The 21,450-nt window shown below is 42.3% G+C and overlaps 1 protein-coding gene across 1 annotated transcript in view; it reads left to right on the top strand.

Annotated features, from left to right (window-relative positions):
• Window positions 1-340: 340 nt before the first annotated feature.
• LOC146626459 (SH3 and multiple ankyrin repeat domains protein 1-like) overlaps window positions 341-21,450 on the top strand; it is a 29,795-nt gene continuing 8,685 nt past the window's right edge. The window contains exons 1-22 of the mRNA XM_085360579.1: window positions 341-796; window positions 4,384-4,587; window positions 6,692-6,763; window positions 6,840-6,948; window positions 7,041-7,192; window positions 7,895-8,062; window positions 8,367-8,408; window positions 9,057-9,173; window positions 9,279-9,356; window positions 9,501-9,567; window positions 9,760-9,935; window positions 10,057-10,187; window positions 12,240-12,379; window positions 12,679-12,792; window positions 13,293-13,371; window positions 19,099-19,181; window positions 19,308-19,432; window positions 20,222-20,357; window positions 20,517-20,597; window positions 21,002-21,010; window positions 21,198-21,224; window positions 21,315-21,371. Coding sequence (XP_085216705.1) covers window positions 341-796; window positions 4,384-4,587; window positions 6,692-6,763; window positions 6,840-6,948; window positions 7,041-7,192; window positions 7,895-8,062; window positions 8,367-8,408; window positions 9,057-9,173; window positions 9,279-9,356; window positions 9,501-9,567; window positions 9,760-9,935; window positions 10,057-10,187; window positions 12,240-12,379; window positions 12,679-12,792; window positions 13,293-13,371; window positions 19,099-19,181; window positions 19,308-19,432; window positions 20,222-20,357; window positions 20,517-20,597; window positions 21,002-21,010; window positions 21,198-21,224; window positions 21,315-21,371 — 2,623 coding nt within the window. The remainder of the gene's footprint in view (window positions 797-4,383; window positions 4,588-6,691; window positions 6,764-6,839; window positions 6,949-7,040; window positions 7,193-7,894; window positions 8,063-8,366; window positions 8,409-9,056; window positions 9,174-9,278; window positions 9,357-9,500; window positions 9,568-9,759; window positions 9,936-10,056; window positions 10,188-12,239; window positions 12,380-12,678; window positions 12,793-13,292; window positions 13,372-19,098; window positions 19,182-19,307; window positions 19,433-20,221; window positions 20,358-20,516; window positions 20,598-21,001; window positions 21,011-21,197; window positions 21,225-21,314; window positions 21,372-21,450) is intronic.

Here is a 21,450-nt window from a genome sequence, read left to right on the forward strand (position 1 = left end):
TGCTATTCCCAGACGCATTCCCAGTGGCTAAATGGAAAATGTGGACCAGCTCTGTGCTATTTCACACATGTGGACTTATTAGCATTGCCAGTGGCTAGATTTTCTATTACTGCACGTGTCTTTTATGTACTTGAATTACTCATATTCCAGCATTACTAAGTTCACTCTCTCAATCAAAGCAAAGATACGAGTCAAATGACCGACATTTACTCCCTTTTCTGCCTTTTTCCCCTACAGCATGTTTCTAAGGATGAAGCCAGTCTCATGGGATAGCCATGTTTTGTCTCCATGACAGCTAGATCACTCAGCCCTCTCTGCAGTGACCTCTGCACAGCAAAGGATGCTGGGAAATAATGAGCACTTTTATCCCAGTCAGGATGACAAAGATGGGGAGGATGAGGAGGAGGAAGAGGAGCAGGGAAGAGAAAACAGAAAAGAAGAAGGTGAACGTGACATGGAGAATGGACGACTAGAGTATCTGGAGGAAAAGGAGATGACAGGAGGACGACAATCCTGGGAAGGGAAAGGCGGTGAGGTGGTGAAACCAGCAGCCATTGTGGTCGGTCGACAGAGAGTAGATCGGCCGCTGAGGCCGGGCAATCACGGCAACAGGGGGATCCCTTACATGCCCAATATAGCCCCGCTACATCATCAAGCTGCCAATAAGCAGCAGTATTTCATGGCAGCAAAGAAACGAGCCTTCATGGAGCGCAGCATGACCACAGTGGCTCTACTGGAGGACACTTACTTGACCATGATGGTGTTCCGCATTGGAATCCCCGACATCAAACAAACAGTAGGTGCATCAAAGACACTGCTCGTAACGTGTGTGTGAAATTCATGAAAGGCTGAGGCCCGCACAGCCGTCCCTGGAGCTTCTTGACTGATCATTTAAAAGTGAATAAAGTAGCTGAAGCAGAATTTTTTGAAGAAAAAAACTTGTCAAAACCAGTCCAAATCAAACAGTTTAAAAGTTTAGTTCTCCCTGTCAAAGAAAAAAGAAAAAGAAAGAAGTCTCCCTCACACTGCACTGGAGGTCTTTCCAAATGAGGAAGTAGTTCAAGCCAAGTCTCCCTGGTATTACTGCCTCAGAGACAGAGAGCTTTAATGTGACAAACAGAATTTCAAAAATAATATCTCAGGCTATTTAAACCATTAAGGCAGGTATACATTTAGTTAATGTTGCTGTTTCTGATTCTGATGTTATGACCAACTGCAGACAAAAAGCTCCAAAAATGTATTTTTTACATTTGTGACTATTAAAAAAAAGAAAAGGACAACAGCCATTTAATGAGAGCTGAACACTGGGCTTTGGTCACCTCCTTCGCTATTACCTCCCCTAAAACTCAGAAGCTTTTCAGTTTTCTTCCTGTCTTTTGATTTGCTTCCCTCCCTTCTCGCTTCTCTTCTAAAATCCAGCCGTTTTCCATCCTTTGAGTTAAAACACGTCAAATAATACTGATGCGTTGCTGATTCTATGTCTGTTTCAAATTATTCACAGAAAACACTGCATGGGTGGCTTGAAGCATACAATTTTTTTATATAAGTCAAACAGTGTGCACAACTGTAGAAGCACATTTCTAATTTCAAGGCTTTTCCATTCCAGTTATCCCGCGGGCTCAGAGATGAGTCCCAAAGGGAAGTAGGAACTCACACAGAGCTCAGCTTGTGCTGAGCACCCTGCAAGGGAAAACATATTCAGTCAACAACACCATGCAAGCATCTGCCTTGGGTCAGGTGGTCATAATTAGCTTCCAAAACTGAAGTTAGTCTCATTTCACACTTTGAAGCAGCTCTCAGCCTTACAGTGGCAGCAGGCGAGAATTGGCCAGCCCACACGCACCATATCCAGGTGAGAATGGGTGCCCCACTGTAACCCCTCCCCCATCCTCCTTTCTCCATTTTCAACTCCCTGAACATGCCGACTGTTCTACATGTCAGCTAATCTGCCCTCAATACAACAGTAATTGCTAATTATTTAATAGGTTTTTAATGAGTTTTGGGAGAGCTGAGGAAGTGAGTGACTGTCGAAGGGAAGAAATATGTGGAAGGCGTCTCTGTTCTCAGGTTTCCATCAGCCACAGGCAGCGTACCGAGATCCACACGTCACTGACAAACACTCGGCACTGCAAACCCGGAAGCTGAAGTATTATTGAACAGAATTAAAAAGGGATAAAGAGAGGGGCTGAATATTAGGAGCTACTTAGACAGACTGAAGAAAGGGGGGGAAAGGATGAAAAGAGAGGAAAATATGTGCTGTAATAGTGCACACTGAAGATCTAAATAATAAAAACTGCCAGAAACATCTCAGGAAAACTGCATTAAAGAAGAAACGATGAGGAGAGAAGCAGCACTGTTATATACAGTATACATTACATTAGACCTCACTCAGAGGGATTAGCCACTCTATCTCTGTTACACACACACACACACACACACACACACACACACACACACACACACACACACACACACACACACACACAAGAAAAACCACTACACTGCACAAGTGCACTCCAATAAGAAGACACACACAGACAGTTTATAGCTCACTTATATGCATGCACATACACACAGTCATGCTCATCCCTATCATGTGGTTAACCTCCCAGGGACCACCAAGACATTGCTACGGCAACGGGTGCCTGCCTCCACTAATGAACTGGTTGCCATGCCAATAGAGTTTGCTACACTATCAAATAGTGCAACCGAGTGCGGGCTCGAGGGGGGCAGAAGGGACTTGGAAGTGTGCTGAGCTGTGCAGTTTTACTCACAGCCCTCTGAAATGGAACAACAGTATGGATACATACATCTCTCACACGTCTCAGCTCTCCTGCTGTTCAAGCTTCCAATCAGCTCGAGCTCCAGGTCCAGAAAGATGTCTTTCCTGTGGAACTGCACAGAAATGGGAGAATATGAGGAAATGGACAATGCAACAATCACAGTGAAATCATGTTAGGAAATCCACACACACACACACACACACACACACACAATACATCCGAGGTGTTTTGTAATTGTAGCCTTTGGGTGTATCCACAAAGTTTGCTCCTACTCTTCTGGATAATGGAGTAAACTGGACAAGGAGGAAATAGCAAAATATTTATCTATGCATGTGAGTTTTACTTCTTTATTAGCAGAGAAAATCAAAAAATAGGGTATAAAATGAAAGTGAAATAGATCCAAATAACCTGATACCACAGACTAAAAGGACAGAATGAGTCATCTTATAATTCATGAATGTGGCAGGTGATTCATTAAAAGTAATGCATTCATATTTTGCACGTCACACTCATATACATTCATCATGTACAAACTCCTTTTAGCCTTCAGAACTGCCTTAATTCTTCCTGGCTCAGATTCAACAAAGTGGTTAAAACATTCATCAGAGATCTAGATCTCCATATTGACATGATAGCGCCACACAGCTGCTGCAGATTTGTCAGCTTCACACCCATGACTTTGGAGGCAATTTGAATACAGTGAGTGAACTCAGGGTCATGTTGAAGAAAGTAGTTCAAGATACGTGTTGTCCTGCTGGAAACAGCCATCGGAGACTAGGTAGACTGTGGTCATAAAAGGACTGCAGACAGGCTGCGGTGTTTAAATAATGCTCGGTTGTTACTAAGGGGGCCAAAGTGCTCTGAGAAAATATTCTCCACACCATTACCTTAACAGTTAATACAAGACAGGACTGATGGGACTCATTAAACAAGGAAATGCTTTTCCAGTCTTCTGTTGGAAAGTTTGATGGGGTGTGCATTCAGACATGCTCTTCTGCATATCTTGGCTGTAACGAGTGCTGACTGGAGATAAAACTTATGTATAAGTTCAATAAGGAAGATCAGCTTCTAGTCTGTTCTTTACATCGTTATGACTTTCCCACGCTCTCAGTACTTACATCATTACACTAGTCCAGCCATCTTTTTATTTACCTTCTTTGAGTCAATCAGCCACCGCTCTGCGTGGTTTAAATCTCAGTGCTCTGTCATTCTTCCTTTCAGACTCTCATTCATGCAACCTACCTCGTTTCCATCTCTACCTCACTCTCAGTCTTCATCACCATCCACATCTAGACTCAGGGGATCCTGTCCTAAATCCAAAAACAAAAACACTGCAGCACTATAGTGCAGTTAGCGATCCACAAGGGCATCCTGTAAAGCTATCTAACGTACAGACAGCTAACTGGGCTCATCAACATCTGATTTGAAACACTAGGTTGTTCTTGGTGCTCAAAGCACTGAAAATATCCATTAAAAATGTTTTGACAGAGGTACACTACAACAGCTGTAAAACCTGTATATTTTTAACCACTGTTTCAACCTTAGTACAGGTGTACTATAGCCCTCTAACCCCGCCCCTGTCCTGTCCATTGTCTGACAGAGATGTCTCCAGTTTGATCAGGACTGCACAGTGTGGAACGCTAAGCAGCAGATCATCTGCTCCCTCAGTGAGTCCCTATGGGACGTCTACAACTATGGCCTCTTCCAGCCAGCTGGAGAGGGACGGGACGCCAAGTTCCTGGAGGAGGAGAGACCCCTGAGAGACTACTCACAGTCCTTCGAGAAAGGGGTGCCGTACCTGGAGGTAGGAAAGGGAGCTGTGACCCAGTGTAAGCCCCCCTTAGAGCATCACTTGTTTCTCTCTTTCTTAAAATGATGTAAAATGATGTCAAATCTAATATTGATTGATTTTTGTATAAATATTGTTGTACTGCAAACAATTTCATTTCTCAGAACCGTGATGATGTATTTGTAGTTCTTCAGCTGGAAGTAATCAAATATCAGATTCCCCTAATTCCTGCTAAACTTACAGAAGTTGTGACCTAAGTGCACTTATTATTACTCTACAGTGGTGTTGTATAGATTCTTTTATGGGTTTTGAATAATCTTGCTAAAAATTAGTGATCAAAAAAGCAAACGTAAATACAGATATGTTTTTAATGATTTGTACTTTCTGTAGAGAAATGAAGTATCCTGTATGATACTCTGAAACTTTTTTTTCTCATAACTGAGTAAAGAAAGTCTCTAATTGCAGGCAACTCCAAATTGCATTGTGTTTATTAGAATCCCCCTGCATCACAGAGTGAGTGGACTGCGTAAATGAAATCCTTACAAAACTGGATGGATTTAAATGCATTACGTATATTATGTAACCTGCTAATTACATTGTATTGCCTGGCTTTTTGGTAAGTGGGTTGTGAGACAGCATGAATCTGAGGTTTCCTGCTGTAATACAATTATCTCACAGTGCCCTCTGGTGGCTCAGCTCCTGTATGTGCTGCTGAGTTGGGCGGGGCTGGAAAGAGCATCTTCTTTAGCTCAAAAGTTTAGCTTCAAATTAGAATGTTTATATTTCTCGAAACGTTTGAGATGGGGTCCTGTCTGCATACTGATGAGGCCTTGTAACTGCACTCTCCACACACCCCACAGCAGACTGCATAGAGTTTAGGCGTTTTTGACACTAAAGTAAAGACAGAGTCAGTTAGAGTCATGGTAAGGGAAGTCATATTAAAGGAAGTAGAAACAAACAGAATGTATTATAAGTATCAGTTAAAAAAACGCATTTGTTCCACTAAGTACATCTACCTGTTAGCTCCTGTTGTACTGCTGCAGTTGTTTTACTGAGACTTTTAGGGCTGATTGCTTTTGTATTGTGGCTGCTAAACCCATCTTTACTTGGTTTTCTGGGGCATAGTGCGAGGTGCAGCTCAGCTCTGAGCTGCTAGACAGAAATTTCTTACCTCAAAGCTCCTCAGCTGTTAACTGATTTGGTGTGAGGACTACACACCCAGTCAGGTGGTTTCCAAGTAAAAACAGCAAAACCAGCCAAACACAGTACACTCATTAGTCTCATCTGTTCAAGAACAAATTTTAGGCTGATGTTTTTTCCCCTTCTGATCTTTATTCCTTCCAAAATAGAGACATTAAGAATACGACACATTAACACTCTGCTGCCTCAACACAAGAACATCAGTGGAAAACAATAGAAAAAATATTTTAAAATGAGCAGTTTGCAGTGCGTTCAGACCCTTTTACTCTGTGAGAAACCAGTCTTAGAATAACGCAGTGGGGCATATAATCAGTGTAATGAGGGACTAATGTGCAATCTGTCAGTTCCTGAGATGTAAATCACCTTATATGATAAATTAATCTTGTCAGTGTGATTTAAAGAAAACTGCATTAATAGTATTATTATTTTAAATGTCATTAATCAAACCTTAACCAACGCATTGTGGAAAAAAAGCCCTCATTAATCATTAATCTAACTTAATAGAGCCCTTCCCTAGATCCTTTCTAAAGCTGTGCGCGCAAGCCGCTCGTTTGCATCACTTTGCTTGCGCTTAAATTATCATAATTGAAACATCAAATCCAACTTATTACATTGTGAGGCTGAAGAGTTAACCATTTTTAGCCTTTTCCCAAAACGTAAAAACAAATCTGACACAAATATTTTAAAGAAGCCAATTATGGAGTCATTCTAGCGACTCCGAGTGGGAGAACAGATCTCTGGAAACAGCGAGAGTTCAGCAACATCTGACAAGAATAATGGTGCTTTCTCTGAACTACGGTTTCACAGCACAAATTGTAATCATTTTGTTATATCCTCCAGTGTAGGCTGTCACCAAGAAACTGAACAGCTAAGTACCATCATCCTCATTTTCATGTGTGCTATGTTTTCCGGTCTTCAGTTTAGGTACAAAACCAGAGTCTATAAACAGACCAATCTGGATGAAAAGGCTCTCGCTAAACTCAGCACAAAGGTATTTCTTTTTTTTGTGTGTTTTTTGAACTTTGTTGTGCTTAATTGCATTCAGCAACATCTTTCCCTACACTCAGGCCAGTCTGAAGAAATTTCTGGATTACATTCAGACCGGAGCAATAGACAAAATGGGAAAAGTCCTCGATAAAGGTCTTGATCCGAACTTTCACGACCCTGACACCGGAGGTGAGTTTTACCTTTATTCTTTGCCAGTAATATTTAGCAATATCAAGAGCATACGAGGGTGAACTTTCATTCTCACCTTCTCTGTGGGTCAGAAACCCCCCTCACTGTGGCCATGCAGTCTGGCCTGTCGGTGGAGGGCATCAGGGTCCTGGTTCAGGGCGGCGCTCACTTGGACTTCAGAAGCAGAGACGGCATGACGGCCCTGCACAAAGCTGTTAGGGCTCACAATCACGCTGGGCTGCTGGTAAGGGCTAAAAAAGTTAGAGTCACACGCATGCAGAGTACAAACACACTCAAGTAGAGCGGGCGGTGTGGACAAAATAAATTAAAACGGAATAATGATTCTAATTAAAGGATAAAAGCAAAATAGCATAAATGCCCCATGGAAACAGGCTGTTACCTTTGAAGATAATTACAGAGGTGGGTCATATGATAATAATTTCTAAGTGGTTTTCTCTTGGCTTTATGTCTCTCGCGTTCTTATTGGTTAGTGTACACTTGTGAGCGCTGTTCCTTTTCTTTGAATAAACTACGAGAATTTTCCTCTTTTGTAGTTCTGAGAATTGCCTCAGCTGCGGGTTTAGTCACACACCGAATGCTTTGTAATGTGTGTAATTGTGATAACATTTCTTTCTCTTCTCCTTTTTTAAAATTATTATTATATAGACAACACCACCTCCACCATACACACACGCACATACATATACACCCCACCCCCACTCATCACAATAACTTTGTACCACATGCACTTATGGTACATGTGATGTACTTATATAAGAACTATCTGTAACATTTCATATTCCTGTTGCATTGTTTTAGTATTTGATTTAATAATCGCTGTGAAGAAAATCTATTAAGCCTTTGTTATATTTTACTACTCTACACATTCACACACACTTGGTTAAAATAATCCTTGTTCTTTGCCCTCTGTGTGTCAACTTGCCAGGCTCTCTTGTCCCTCGGAGCATCTCCAGACTCCAAAGACCGCTGTGGCCTGACCCCGCTGTACCACACTGTGCTGACAGGGGGTGAAACTTCCTGCTGTGAGACCTTGCTCTATTACAGGGCAAAGCTGGGCACAAGGGACGAGAACGGCTGGGACGAATCCCATCAGGTAAGCTTAGATTTTTAATCAGCTACAAATGCAAATCAATCACCCTGTGCGCCTCTTTGCGGATTCCCACGATTCACAGTTTTCATCATGTCTGTTTCATCATAGTTAAATCCCGTCTGGTTTCTGTCTCCTTCATGTTAACTTAAGCAATGCACCAACATTTCCCTTTCTCATTTATGTGACTGATGAGGTCTACCATCACCTTCAGTGTCTCTCAGCCTTTTCTCACACCTCTCTCCTCCTTGCCTTCCTCACTCGTCTCTCCATTCTCTCTCCTTCCTCCCCTCCTTCTCTCTCTCCATAGCACAGGGATGAAGAGGAGTTTGGAATGGAAGAAATACATAAGGTACCCTTCATCCCACCATCCCTTCATCCCTAACAGAAAGCCATGCTGTGACAATTACGTAAATAAACCAAAAGGGAATGAGGTGACCACACTGTTTCCTCGAACCCGTTCACGTCTCGCTCATCTTGAGATGAGTCCAGTGCAGAAAGAGCATTGTATCTTAGCTCTTTCTCTCAGCGTAGATATGTGTGCATTGCCTACATTATGTCTCTGTGACATTCTGGGAAATTTGTGTTTGCACTGCAAGCCGGTTGTCATGGTATTTTATTTTGGTTTTGCCGTGCTCTGTGTTTTCTTTACTTTGTACGTATCTTGTGATATTTTAATCCCTGCAGAAAAATATGAGGGAACCTCTCAGGCTGCTGAAGGCTCATTTATGTCGTTTTAATGGCTTTTGTTCCCTTTCTTTTCCACTGTGGTGAATTGTAATTTGCTCTCACCTCTTTGTTTTCTGTTAGACTACTGTGTGACAGATTTCCCCTTCCCCTATTTTTCGTATCTCTTTTTTCAATGTCTTTCATTTTCTTCCCTATTCTCTTACACCATCTTCTCCTTATCCCGTTTGAAACCATTCTCTTTAGTCCAACTTGTGTCCTTCTATACTTTATAATATTGGGGATATTTCTATCATACTCTTGACATTAAAAGGCTTGCCAGAATGGCTTTGCACAACACTTGGAGCATCTGCTGTTTTATGGGGCAGACACCACTTCTCAAAATGCCTCAGGGAACACTGCGCTTCACATTTCTGCCCTGTACAACAAGGCAAGTATGGCAAAAAGATCCCTTATTAAACTATTATTACCATAATGTTTGCTGTTATATCTTCTACAGATGTTAACCGATTCCTTTTCCTCTCTGAATCACCAGGAAAGCTGCGTCCGTGTTCTTCTGTACAGGGGGGCGAATAAGGAGGCGAAGAACAAGCATGGTCAGACCCCGTTTCAGGTAAATGTTTTAAAAAATAATCCAGAGTTTTGAGGAACATGTTTTGCTTTTTTATTATTCTGTCTGCAGAGTGAAATTGCATTTGTAGAGTAGCTTTGACCTGCTGGAACAAATAATATTTCAGTTTGTCTTCGTTGTTTGCAGCTAGCTGTTTTGTCTGGTCATTTTGAACTCGGGGAAATCATCAAAAACCACAAAGACTCTGATATAGGTAAGATTCCCTGGCAACTGTTTCTTCTGCAGGGACTTTCAAACGTCACTTCCCAACACCTGTCTGCCTTGCTCTTTCCCAAATATATAATCCTAACAATGTACCTGTTTTCTCCCTCCCTTTCATCCTGTCACACCTCACATATTCACCTGTACCGTCACACCAAACCTCTGCATCATGTTATGTCTTTAGTGCCGTTTTTAGAGTCACCAAAGTTTGTTCCAAAGCGAAAAGAAAGTTCCCACACACTGCCCCTCCCTTTGCTTCATTCCCACCCCCTACTGCGTGCTAATAGTGATAACACCATGACCCAGTCTGACCCTCTGGCCCTGCCCAACAAGGCTGCGACCAATCCCAACCCAGGACAGGTACTGTCCAGCATTAGGTGGATGTCCATGTTTTGATCTTTTGTAATAGTAGCTCGCTTGATGATTTCTCATCATCTGAAATGATCAATACTGACGTTCTCCGCGGGGCTGTTTTTTGCAGGGTCATCGCAGGGCCTCAGTGGGTATGAGAAGCTCCAGCAGCCCCAGAACTCGTACCCGTTCGCCCTCCAGAGGGAGAGGAGGCCAAAGTGACACAGAGGAGAGGCACAGGCAGCCACGAGGCAGACAGGGGTAAAGAAGCCTGCTGGGATCTTAATCTGACTAGGTCCTTTCAGGCCATCCAACAGTAGGAAGTCAGTCATCTCCAATTATCTTTAGCTGCATGCAAAGAAATTACTATTTATGTCTCAGATGCATACCTTTTACTATTTGCAATTGCAAGAAGGTCACATTTGTTTATATGTGGTATAAATCGGCGTTTTTGTGTAAACAAAAGAAATTTAGGATACATTCACTTTACCTTAAAAAAGAAGGTTTAAAAATGTAAAAAAGACTTAGTTAAGCACACAAGTTCTTTAAGTTATGGTTAGCAACTATATAAGAAACTAACAATCTCACGATGTGCATATTTACTATTGTCTATATTTACCTCCACTAAAGAGGTTGTGGCTTTGGTAGCATTGCGTGCGTGTCATTTCTTTTTGTCTGTAAACACAATAAAGCGAAACATTTTGCATGACTTATGATAAAACTTTGTAGGGATGTAGAGTGGGGTCCCATTACAATTAATTATAATTTGGCTTACATCCACCAAAGTCTTCAAGGTAGAAAACAAAGCGGATAAAAAGGCTTAAAACTTAGAAACTATCATTCTAATATAATAAATGTGTATTGTCAACATACCAAAAGTAACATATAAAGATTTAAAATATCATGTTACATTTGACCTCCGACCTCTCTTTCAAGGTCAATAAATTGATCTGAAGATCAAAGTGATAATAATGCTATACAGAGCTATTATAAATTATGTGTCTTGCTTTCATTTGTATTGACAACATAGACAAATAGGGATTCTAAATATCACTTTGCTTCAAACTTCTGACCTCTTCCTTCAGGTCAAGTAAGGTCAAAGTTTCATAAAATGTTTTTTATCTTTAAAACTGTGCTTCAAATTCTACTGCCTTTGTTTCTACCAACAACATTTAGGAAAGGATCCTGTTATATGGGGATTCTAAATATCTATCTCTAATCTCTAAAAAAATATAATAAGTGTACATCCAAATTTCATGTTTCATTTGACCTCTGATTTCATATTTACACTTCACATTATTTCAAGTTGACCTCAAAATGTGTCATATCTTTAAAGAAGGTACTGTCAAGAGAAAGACAATGAGCTCCCAAGTTAGTTAGAATTATTTCTACCATGACCTGAATCACTGAGAACCTACACAGACATACTTTAGTATAATACAAAGTGTCCTTTTGATTTTTATTGCACTAAAAACTACTTAAAGTTTGTTTAAAAAATGAAATGAATAGATACAAAATATAATACCATTCCCTTAAAAGTGAATACTGCCCAGAGAGTGAGCTGTCTTGGCGGAGGTTTGTACTCTTGTTTGATTTGTGTGTTAGAACTAAAAATAAGTGCAGCAGCACCATTAGAACTGAATGTATTTTGCTGGTAACTGACTAGTACTGACCAATATCATAAACTGGTGTTATAATGAGCCCTGCCAGACTGGTGACCTATCCAGGCTGTACCCTGCCTCTCATCCTAAGGCATCTGAGATAGGCTCCAGCATGACCCTGAATTGGATAAGTGGAAGAGGATGGACGGATGGAAGGATGGATGGATAATTATTAGATGTGCTTAACCATTCATTCTATTCTACCCTTCCAACATCAGAAATGTTGATCGGGTCAAAGCAGTGACTCAACCACTGGACAAAAATGAAAGAATAAATCCCTGGTGATAAGAAAAAAATAATAGTATTTGATGCATGTGATGTGTCAAATTCTGAAATATAGTGACAGAAATTTATGAAGTTAAATGTTAGACAAACTATATATATAACTAATATCATTAGTTTTGTGCAAAATGAAGGGAAGGAGCTGGTTTTGTTGACTGAAATTGTCAGAAGTTGCTAAATACTAGACGCTGTTGTGTAAATACACCAGCACAGAATAAAATCTTACTGTTGGTATGACAGATTAGCATGACTCAGCTGTCTCTGATGTGGCCTGACAGGCTGTATGTTGTCTCATTTGTTTTTCCACAGTGTGCCACTCAGTCTTATCTCTTGGTTTTCTAATGCACTCACTGCGCTTGTCTTTCTGCAGTGCGACCTCGGCGGGTGGCGGTGGGGGTCAGATGAAGCGCATGTACAGCGCAGTTCCAGGACGAGTGTACGTGGCCACTCGTGCCCACTCTGCCAGTGGAGACCGAGAGCTCTCGCTGAACAAGGGGGACAAAGTCAAAGGTGAGAAAAGCTCAGAATTTTCACATGCTGAACAATTTCTACTCTTCTGAGTAGAAGTAACCAGTGGAATCGTGTCATGTTATTGTTTAGCAGGGCAATATTTGAGTAATTCTTTGTTATATAAATTTCTAGTCATGCTGCTGCGATATAGTTTACTGAATAAAAATTTAGGCGGTTGTTTAGAGGAGATGTAGATGAGAAGGAAAGAGGTTTGCCGAAAAAAGTGAAATGAATAGGATCAGCATCCCAGTTCATCACAACAAAAATGTAAAATATTTCTGTCCTTTTGTCTGTTTCAGTGTTAAGTGTAGGAGAGGGTGGATACTGGGAGGGAACAGTGAAAGGACGCACTGGCTGGTTTCCTTCGGACTGTGTGCAAGAGGTACCAGCTCCCAGCAAAGACAATCGACCAGGTGAGATAAGCACCAAATTGAATGTTCTGGAGACTGATTGTAAAGCTAACATACAGCAGTGCTGTGCCTGATGGGAGAAGACGATTACTCATTCATGTTAAGTATGTCAAAAGGAGGGTTAATAAATCACACACACGCACATATAGTACATGGATTAGTGAAGGGACAAGCTAGAAAACGGGTTGCATATTTCCTTAGGCTGGAATTATCTTTTAAACTGTTGTAACACCCACATGTCACACTCATGTTCAGTAGTTGGTGCTTTCGGTAACGACCAGTGCTACATGCATGTGCAGCAGAGTTATTCACTTGTCTTCTATTTTCACAGCTGCTCACACAAGAAGCAAACCATATGCCACGCTGAGGAGACAAAAACAGGGTGTAAATGCATTTGACTGCTGACGACACAACACTTCAGCACAAAGACAGAGAAGGTGTCATGGCGGTAGCTGAATGTTTGAATTGGACATATGTTTTGCCTGCATGTGCCTTCCTTGCAGAGACGCGCAGCGAGAAAGCCAAGAGGAAGCTCTTCCGTAACGTCACCGTTGGAGCCTACGATGGCACTGATGGCCCCAGGTACAAAGAAAATGCTGCTGTGACTTTCATATTCTGTGCAAAAAGGGTATTAGTCATTGAGTGAGATGGGGTGGAAAGTGTTTTAATCGATCAGGAAATCAAGTCTTAAAATCAAATTGTGGTGTTTAATCTGGATTGCACTATCCTTTTATTCTTGGACGCTACTAGAGTAGCTTTGTTTGATTCAAAGCTCAAAATAATCCATATTTATCCTATTCAGGGTCTTGTTCCAGCACCTCAATTCATCCATTATCTCATCAAACAAGCTCCTTTAAGGCCTTTTTGAGACTTCTATCATTGAGCCAACTTTCTTCTGATTTGCTGCAAAAGAAAGTGGGTGGGTGACACTTTTGTGCTCAGAGCCAGAGCTGTGTGCCTGAGATGACCATATTGGGGTTTTCTGATCTCAATGATCTAATCTAGATCCAAGAGTAGAGAAAAACTTTAGAACACAGAGGAGCAGAGCAGTCTGAAGTCAGAGCTTTTGGCTCATATGGATCACAGCACATATGTTATATGGAAAAAGCGACCTGCAGATTACACCTACAGGAGCTGCTTAGCCATGGAAACCCATGCTACGAAGCTCCGAGGGTAGACTGATGTGCCTATGTTAATGCAAGAGAAGGTTTGACACAGTTAAATGCAGTTACAGCATATGCGTGTCAGCACTCGGTGACCCCGGTCGACAGATTTACACTGCTGTGGTTCTGAAATGCACACTCAAATTCAGCAGACTGTGTGGCCTGGTGTGGCAACACCAATGAAATCACCTGAGTTCAAAGATTAACAGGTGTGGCCTGATGCTGTTGTCCATATTTTGTATGCTGACCTTATTTTTAGATCTTGGGTGATACTTAATGTGAGCATCAGTCATTGTAAGAGTTTATATATGGCAGAAAATAACAAAATGCATAATACGTCCACTTTAAAGTCTAAAGTGCTGTAAATTTCAAGTTGATAGTGTTTATTCTGAGCTGTCCCCAACCTCCCACAAAGTGCATGCTGGTTTTAGGAAATAGAAAAAAAAAATTAATAAAATAATATTAATCTAATCCTGATTGGCTACAGCCTCCGACGTGGCTCTAGTTGTGGATTGCCACTTCAGTGTGGGCAGCAAGCAAACTGTTGCAAGGCAAGACCGTGAGGCCGGTCTAGGTGATTGAAACAGTCATCACAATGCTGTTTTTTAGTTAAAGGGAGGTTCTTATGCGCGAAGCATGTGTGCACACTTGTTCCCCCTGCTGTGTTTAGTGTGTGTGCGTCTGTGTGTGTCAGTTCTCAGCAGTTTTCTGCCGATCCTGAACAGCACTTGTTCTCTATTGTGCTATGTGAACGCGTCAACGCTTAAAAAGAACAAAGAGCAGCGGTGTCATTTTTTAGCCCTGCCCCTTTTTAACTCCACGACACGAATGCGTTTGTCTCTTTCATTCTTCCATCCACATGCTCTTGTTGCTCACATTCACTGAGAGCAATAATGCTGTAATAAAGGAAGAGTTTCTTCTGAAGCAGCAACCTCATCCCTTGGCATCGAAGGTTGTGTGTTGTGAAGCTGCGTATGTTTGCTTAGAGTTGGTGTGCAAGTGAATGTGAAAATGCCTACGTCTCTGAGTGTACATACATCATTCTGCTGATGAGTCATGAGGAGGCTGAAGCACCAAGTGCTGGTTAGATCCCTGGGCTACAGCGAGAAGGACTCACTGGTCCCCCGTCTCGGGGTTTTATAGCTGCTAACGCATTACAGCTGACATTGCCCTTGTGCTGAGCAGATTTCAGTGTCATTCAAAAAAAAAAAGGAAAAAAAAGGAGGCATTCGCTTTAATTCAGATGCGCTTGTGTTCCAAATGGAAATAGCAGCCACTGGGGTTACATTACCTATGCTAAGTTGGTTAAGCGTAATTGCAGAGCTGTGGTGAAGTGGTGCTCAATTAAGAGCAAGGTGATCCGGAGCATGTTCTGTCACTGCAGCTGGGCATTTGGGAGAATGTCAATTACTATTTCAGAGAGAGATGGAGAGAGGGAGAGTGTTTGTTAGCCTGTGTGGTGATGACAGCTCGGTTTTAGAGGATAGGAGGGAGTGAGAGCAAAGTTGGCAAATGTGTGCAAGATCAAATCCAGGGTGGGAATCAGCTGTTAGCATATCTGTGATTTACCAGTTAGTGGATGTGAAAATGAAAGCGCTGTCTCTCCCCGGTGTTGCCTCACATTTGTACCCATCCCCCGCATCCCCTCCCCACAAACCCAGAAACCCAGCTCTCCGTCTCCCCCTATTTAAAAACCAAACCCTCTTCTTGCCATCCACCAGCACGCGCACACACACACACACACACACACACACACACACACACACACACACACACACACACACAGACAATACATCCTTTCCCTTTTGTGATAGTCACTGGTACTCTCTTCCTCTCTCCCCATCTTTCTTACACATTGTCTTTCTCTTGTCTGAAGTGCACAGGGTGCAGATCATCGCACTCTCTCTCCCTTCTCATCCCCCACCTCTCTCGCTCGCTCTCTCCTCGACTCTCGCGGCTCTCTCCGGCTGAGCTCTCGCTGGAAGACCGGGAGGAGGGAGGCAGGAGGAGGAGGAGGGAGGAGGAGGTGGTGGAGAGCGCGCGAGAGAGGAGGGGGGGACATGGCAATGGGGGGTTGCGGAGAGAGAGATTTCTCTCTCTCCCTCTCTTCTTCGTGGCCGTCACTGGGCCCCAGAAACAGGAGCGTGTGGTTCATTTACAGGTAGCGGCTGTTTCCTCATTCATTGGCTGGCTATGGATGTGAGGAGAGGACAATGGAGAGAGGGGAGAGGTAGATGATGCTATTGAGAGGCCGTGCCTTTTCAAAGACAGACTAATAAGCTGTGTATTCTGTGTGTGTGCCTCTTGGAGCGTGCGTGTGCGAATATGTGCGTGTGCGTCTTAAATCCGTGTTGTTCCTATGCATGTGTATATCTGTGGTACAGAAGTGGCTATTGAATGGAGACTATGCAGCATGTTTATTTCTGTGTCTTCCTCCCGTGCGTTTTTGAACACTGTGTGTGTGTGTCTGTGTGTGTTTGTGTGTGTGTGTTAGTGCATGAAAGAGAGCACATATTGATGCATTTCAGTCAGACAGTGTGGGTGTATTTCATTCTCTTTGAGTCATGATTTCTGTAAGCAGATATTTTTAATTCACCAGGACTTCCCATACATTTCTGTTGCTTTAAAAACGCCATTGTCACATCCCATATCATTTTTTCAATGTCTCTCACTGTATCATTAGAGACGTGTGGTATTTTTACTGTACTGGGAAAGTCAGTAAATTGAAAGAGTGTTTTTTTTTCCCTCTAATGTGGGAAAAGCGGTCATTTCTCTGCATGTTTGTGTGTGTGCGTGCTTTTTTCTTGATGTGAGAATGCATGTGACTATATACAATGAATCAAATATATGTGGCTTTCACATATAAGTGTGTATGTCATAGCGCTCGCTGTGGGAGTGTCTCTCCTGCACATTTATCTGTGCGCTTTTCATCTGTCTACCATGTCTCCATCCACGGTGTGCGTGTGTGTGTGTGTGTGACTAAACATCTGTCAAGTGCTTCACTTGTGATGTGTGTGTAATGTCTCCACATAAGCTATGTATTTGCATGTACATTCAGCAGGTGAATGGTTAAAAAAGCTCCCTTTTTTTCTCAGTGATTGTGGATAGAAGAGAGGATGACTCAGGAGGGTACATAATAACTCTAGTCTCTAGTAGGCTTACAGCTTTATTCCAGCCAGTTCACTGAGAGTGTGCCCTGCTAATTAACCAGGGACGTTTGTGCTTTTTATGGTCCTGCTTGGCTGGGCCGTGGTGGACTCTGTAGCAACAGACGAGTTACATAGCTTTGCATACGTAAAGGGAATCAGGTGTGTTACTGTAAGCCAGCAATGCAAATTAGAAACCCCCAAAAGACCAACTGTGGCCGTGCCCCCCCTTCCCCGTTATCCTTATACAAGTAGATGGATGAAGAGCCCGATGGATCTGTCCACCCACTCTGTGTTACTTTGATCCTCAGAGAGGGAAGGCATGATGGAGGACAGGGTGAGAGAAAAAGGAATGAGGTGTGAGGAGCAGATGGCTGGAAGGCGGCTGAGCGTTGGCGAAACAGTAACATTGATGGAGAACACACAAGGGATGGACCTCACTAGGGGAAACTAGCGATCGTCTGTTCAGTGCTAAAGTTACAGCTTCATGTCAAAGTCTGGATCCTCGGGCCCGTCAGCCAATGCTCATGAGTCCACTGAACCCGGGTTGCGCAGGCACAGGCAAAACATTGTTTGCGGGGTTATATGCATAAGAACCGAGTACTGAGAACTCGCCAGACATAAAAAAAAACACACACACAAAAAAACCCCACCACATCTGCTGCCTAAAACCTAAAAAATATTTTACATTTTGTCCCTTTTTCATGGTAAATTATTTTTCATACGTCCCTTGTGAAGGCAGAGTTAGTGTGCAACCTTGTAGCCAAAAAAATCCTACCTCTACTCAGTACTTATCACGTACTTATCATGAAATAAATAGACAGTTTATTTTAACTTCCCATTTAAAAGAAGGATGAACGAAACAGCTTATTTCCAGGAAAAAACAAATTCTGTCCTTGAGCCTACCCGGAGCAGTTTTAGTGTATGTTTTGGCAGTCGAGCTATCACTATAAATAAGGACGATTCTTCAACCAGGCTACACTTCCTGTTCTCTCACTGTTCTGCCATTTTTTTTTCTTTGGGAAATCAAATCCTTTGATTTGATTTCCGTTGGAGTGTCAGTTTGAGTTAACTCAAGCAGCACAAACTAACACAAAAAATGAGCTGCCTGTGAAAGAAATATCTGGAATTCCTCTTTAATCATACAACTCTGCTCGAGCCCCGGGCTCTCTAGCAGGGGCAGGGTGAATTGACATTGTTAGAAAGTCAAGTCCAGAAATGACTCATGAGATGTGGCTGTGTGTGGCAGTGTGGAGTCCATTTAACTGGCCCTGTATTAGAGAAAGTGTTGTAAAGCAGCCTGGCCAAAACGTCCCAGACGTGGTAATAGAATAATGAAGGAGCTTGCTGAGCCACTACTCAAGCCGTCTCATAATAAGATTGCATCGCCAAAGCCTGTGATCGATGTTTCTATGTTCTCGGACTGTAGTCTTTGAGCAAGAGGAGCTGTTTGTGATGGTGGGGGGTGGATTAGAGGCCCGTCTGACTTCTTGTACATAATTTGAAGTGTCATGTATGACCGGTAGTGGTTGCGCAGGAGTCGGTGAAGCAGTATCCTTGCAAAAGCTGCCAGAGGCGGTGAAAGCTAATGCAGCGATTTGGGTGCATTTGGAAGTTTCCATTATCAGTGGATGTGCACATTTTTCTAATGTGCTGTTCCCCCCGGCCCAGTGCTTGTCAGCTCTAGCTGGATTACTCCATAGTATGGAATGTCATCTCATATACAATTCCTCCCATTGTGACACTAACTGTATCCCCCCCATCAACCCTCTTTTGTGTACCAAAGCTTTTTGTATGACATCCACAAGCCCAAGTATCTTTTGCTGCAGTGTGATTTCAGAATGTGTTGCAGTATAGCTGTTTTCCACATTTAGAAGATGCATTAATTGCATGACCGTAACACTTTTCTTCTACTAGACAATCATATCTTCATCTCCAACTCTCTCTTTTTTATTCACCCCTTCCTTCATTTCATATACCCGTTCTCTACTTTTTCCAAGTGACTACATCATTAAGGAGAAGACTGTGCTCCTACAGAAGAAAGACAATGAGGGCTTTGGGTTTGTACTCAGGGGAGCCAAAGGTGAGCGTCTTCTCAAAGTTCATCACGTATTGCCAAAGATTTCTAAGTCTTGTTAGCTATTTACTGCATAATTATCAAATCCATGCTCCTGTTGTGGTGAACCTCTTGTCTTGTTATCATCTACAGCTCAGACTCCCATAGAGGAGTTCACTCCAACGCCAGCATTCCCCGCGCTGCAGTACCTGGAGTCTGTTGATGAGGGGGGCGTGGCGTGGAGAGCGGGCCTGAGGATGGGGGACTTCCTCATCGAGGTAACCGGCATGCTAACTGAAGCTTTACTTTTACTTTCAATTCAAGACCTATGAAGAAGAAAGTAGTTTTGTAAAACAGAAACTGGGGTCATATGTTCATGTATTATGCAACAAACATAGGAAGCTGCAGGAAACACGTTACAACACGTTACACGTTACAACAAACACGTTACAGCATTAGCATTTTTTCTTTTAAAAATGCTAGTGCTTTCTTCACTTGCTGTTCAGTGATTGTATGTCCTTTAATAACAGCAAAAATAGACAATAAAGACAACAGAGAATGGACAGGGTAAAGACATTTGTGTGCACTAAAAATATGTGCAGGATATGATGCATTGATGCGATTATTTCTATACTTCTCCTAAATATATAATTTGCATTTTAGTTATGGTCATTTGGAGGCTGCTGTGCTTGTAGTTGCTGCAACTCTCTGGCCTTTAAGAGTTCCTGTATGTTCCCTTAAAACCCTGGCACTAAAAATGGTGATTGTCAAACCTTTGTTACAGCTGACAGAAGCTGTTCATTACTATTCAACCTAATATGAGTCACTTATATAGCTGCCCAAGCTTTTGTAACTGTTATTAAGTTGCAGCTTGACTTGCTGGTGCACCTGCCCAGAAACCAGTAAGATTTATGTTTTAAACCACACAAGAAACCCAAATTGTTAAAGTGAACCACTGGGTAAGAGGAGACAATGCCTAAAGTGTGCACTCCAAACTGTCTCAGGTTTTTCATCCACTCTGTGCGACTAGAGTGGATTTTTCATTTTGTTCTGTGTTTTTCTGGCAGGTGAACGGTCAGAATGTGGTGAAGGTTGGTCATCGGCAGGTTGTCAACATGATCCGGCAGGGCGGCAACAGTCTCATGGTGAAAGTTGTCATGGTTGCTCGAAACCCTGAGCTGGAGGACACGGCTCGAAAGCGAGGTACTAGTCAGATTTTCGTCTTACGCCATTTGAATTCTGTGTTTATCATGTGATGATTAAGCTGATTGCATGTTTACGTCAACCTGAAAGCCTGTTGCAATGGGTTGTATACAAGAATTCTAAACATTAAATCTGCATTTGGCTGGCTTCCCTTGGCAGCCCCACAGCAGACAAAAAGACTGACTCCTCCTGCCATTGCCCTGCGCTCCAAGTCAATGACATCAGAGCTGGAAGATATGGGTAAGACGAAAGAAGGGACAAAGCGCAAAAGCATGAGTTCTGGGGGTCACATTGAAAAGGCTTCTTCTGGGGTGGGTTAGCAGTTTTTCTGCAGGAGGATGGTTTAGTACTGTGGTACTATTAAGGAAACACAGCATTAAATATTAACCAAGTTGATGCAGAAAGCCAAGAAAATTATCCAGAGTGGTGCATTTTTTTTCACTAGCAACAGCTTCATGGGAAGAAGTCTTTTGATTCATTTGCACTTATGATGTTAGCCATGAAGAGGAAAGGTGGCAATTAAACAGTGAGGTTAAGCGATACAAAAGCAGCGGCATGTTGTAAAAATGATGCATTTAAAATGTCATTTGTCACAAACAGCTCTGTTTTCTCTCTTCTTTTCAAACCAAATGTGCTGCATGCAGTGGACAAAGGTGGGAGAATCACAGATTTGTGTGCTCTCATGATCATTTCTGTCCCCATCAACATCCCTATCATCACATCAGCATTCACACCATCACATGTGTCTGAGTATGTACTTCATCTCTTCATCTGCTTTATACACTTTGCAGAAGTTCTAGTCACACCTAATTTCTCTTTCCCCAATTACGCGTGCAACAGCTGCCTCTCCGTGGAAAAAGAAAGCAGGTGAGTATCAGTGTTATCATCACCCCTATCAGCCTCTGAGCTTTAATTAAAAATCAGTCAGTTTGATGTCTTTTTTGCTTATTTTTCCAGAGTACGAGTCCTCTCAGGGTCCTGATAAGAAGAGGACCGTCTATCAGATGGCTTTAAGTAAGAAATCACTCTCACTGCTCTTGTGATACTGTAAGAAGGTGTTTAGATATGTTAAAGGTACAGTGCATAGTTTTTT

The sequence above is a fragment of the Diplotaxodon limnothrissa genome, linkage group LG8, assembly GCF_057381915.1.
Source record: "Diplotaxodon limnothrissa isolate DT_005_m linkage group LG8, D_limnothrissa_male_GT1.1, whole genome shotgun sequence".
Classification (NCBI taxonomy): Eukaryota; Metazoa; Chordata; class Actinopteri; order Cichliformes; family Cichlidae; genus Diplotaxodon; species Diplotaxodon limnothrissa.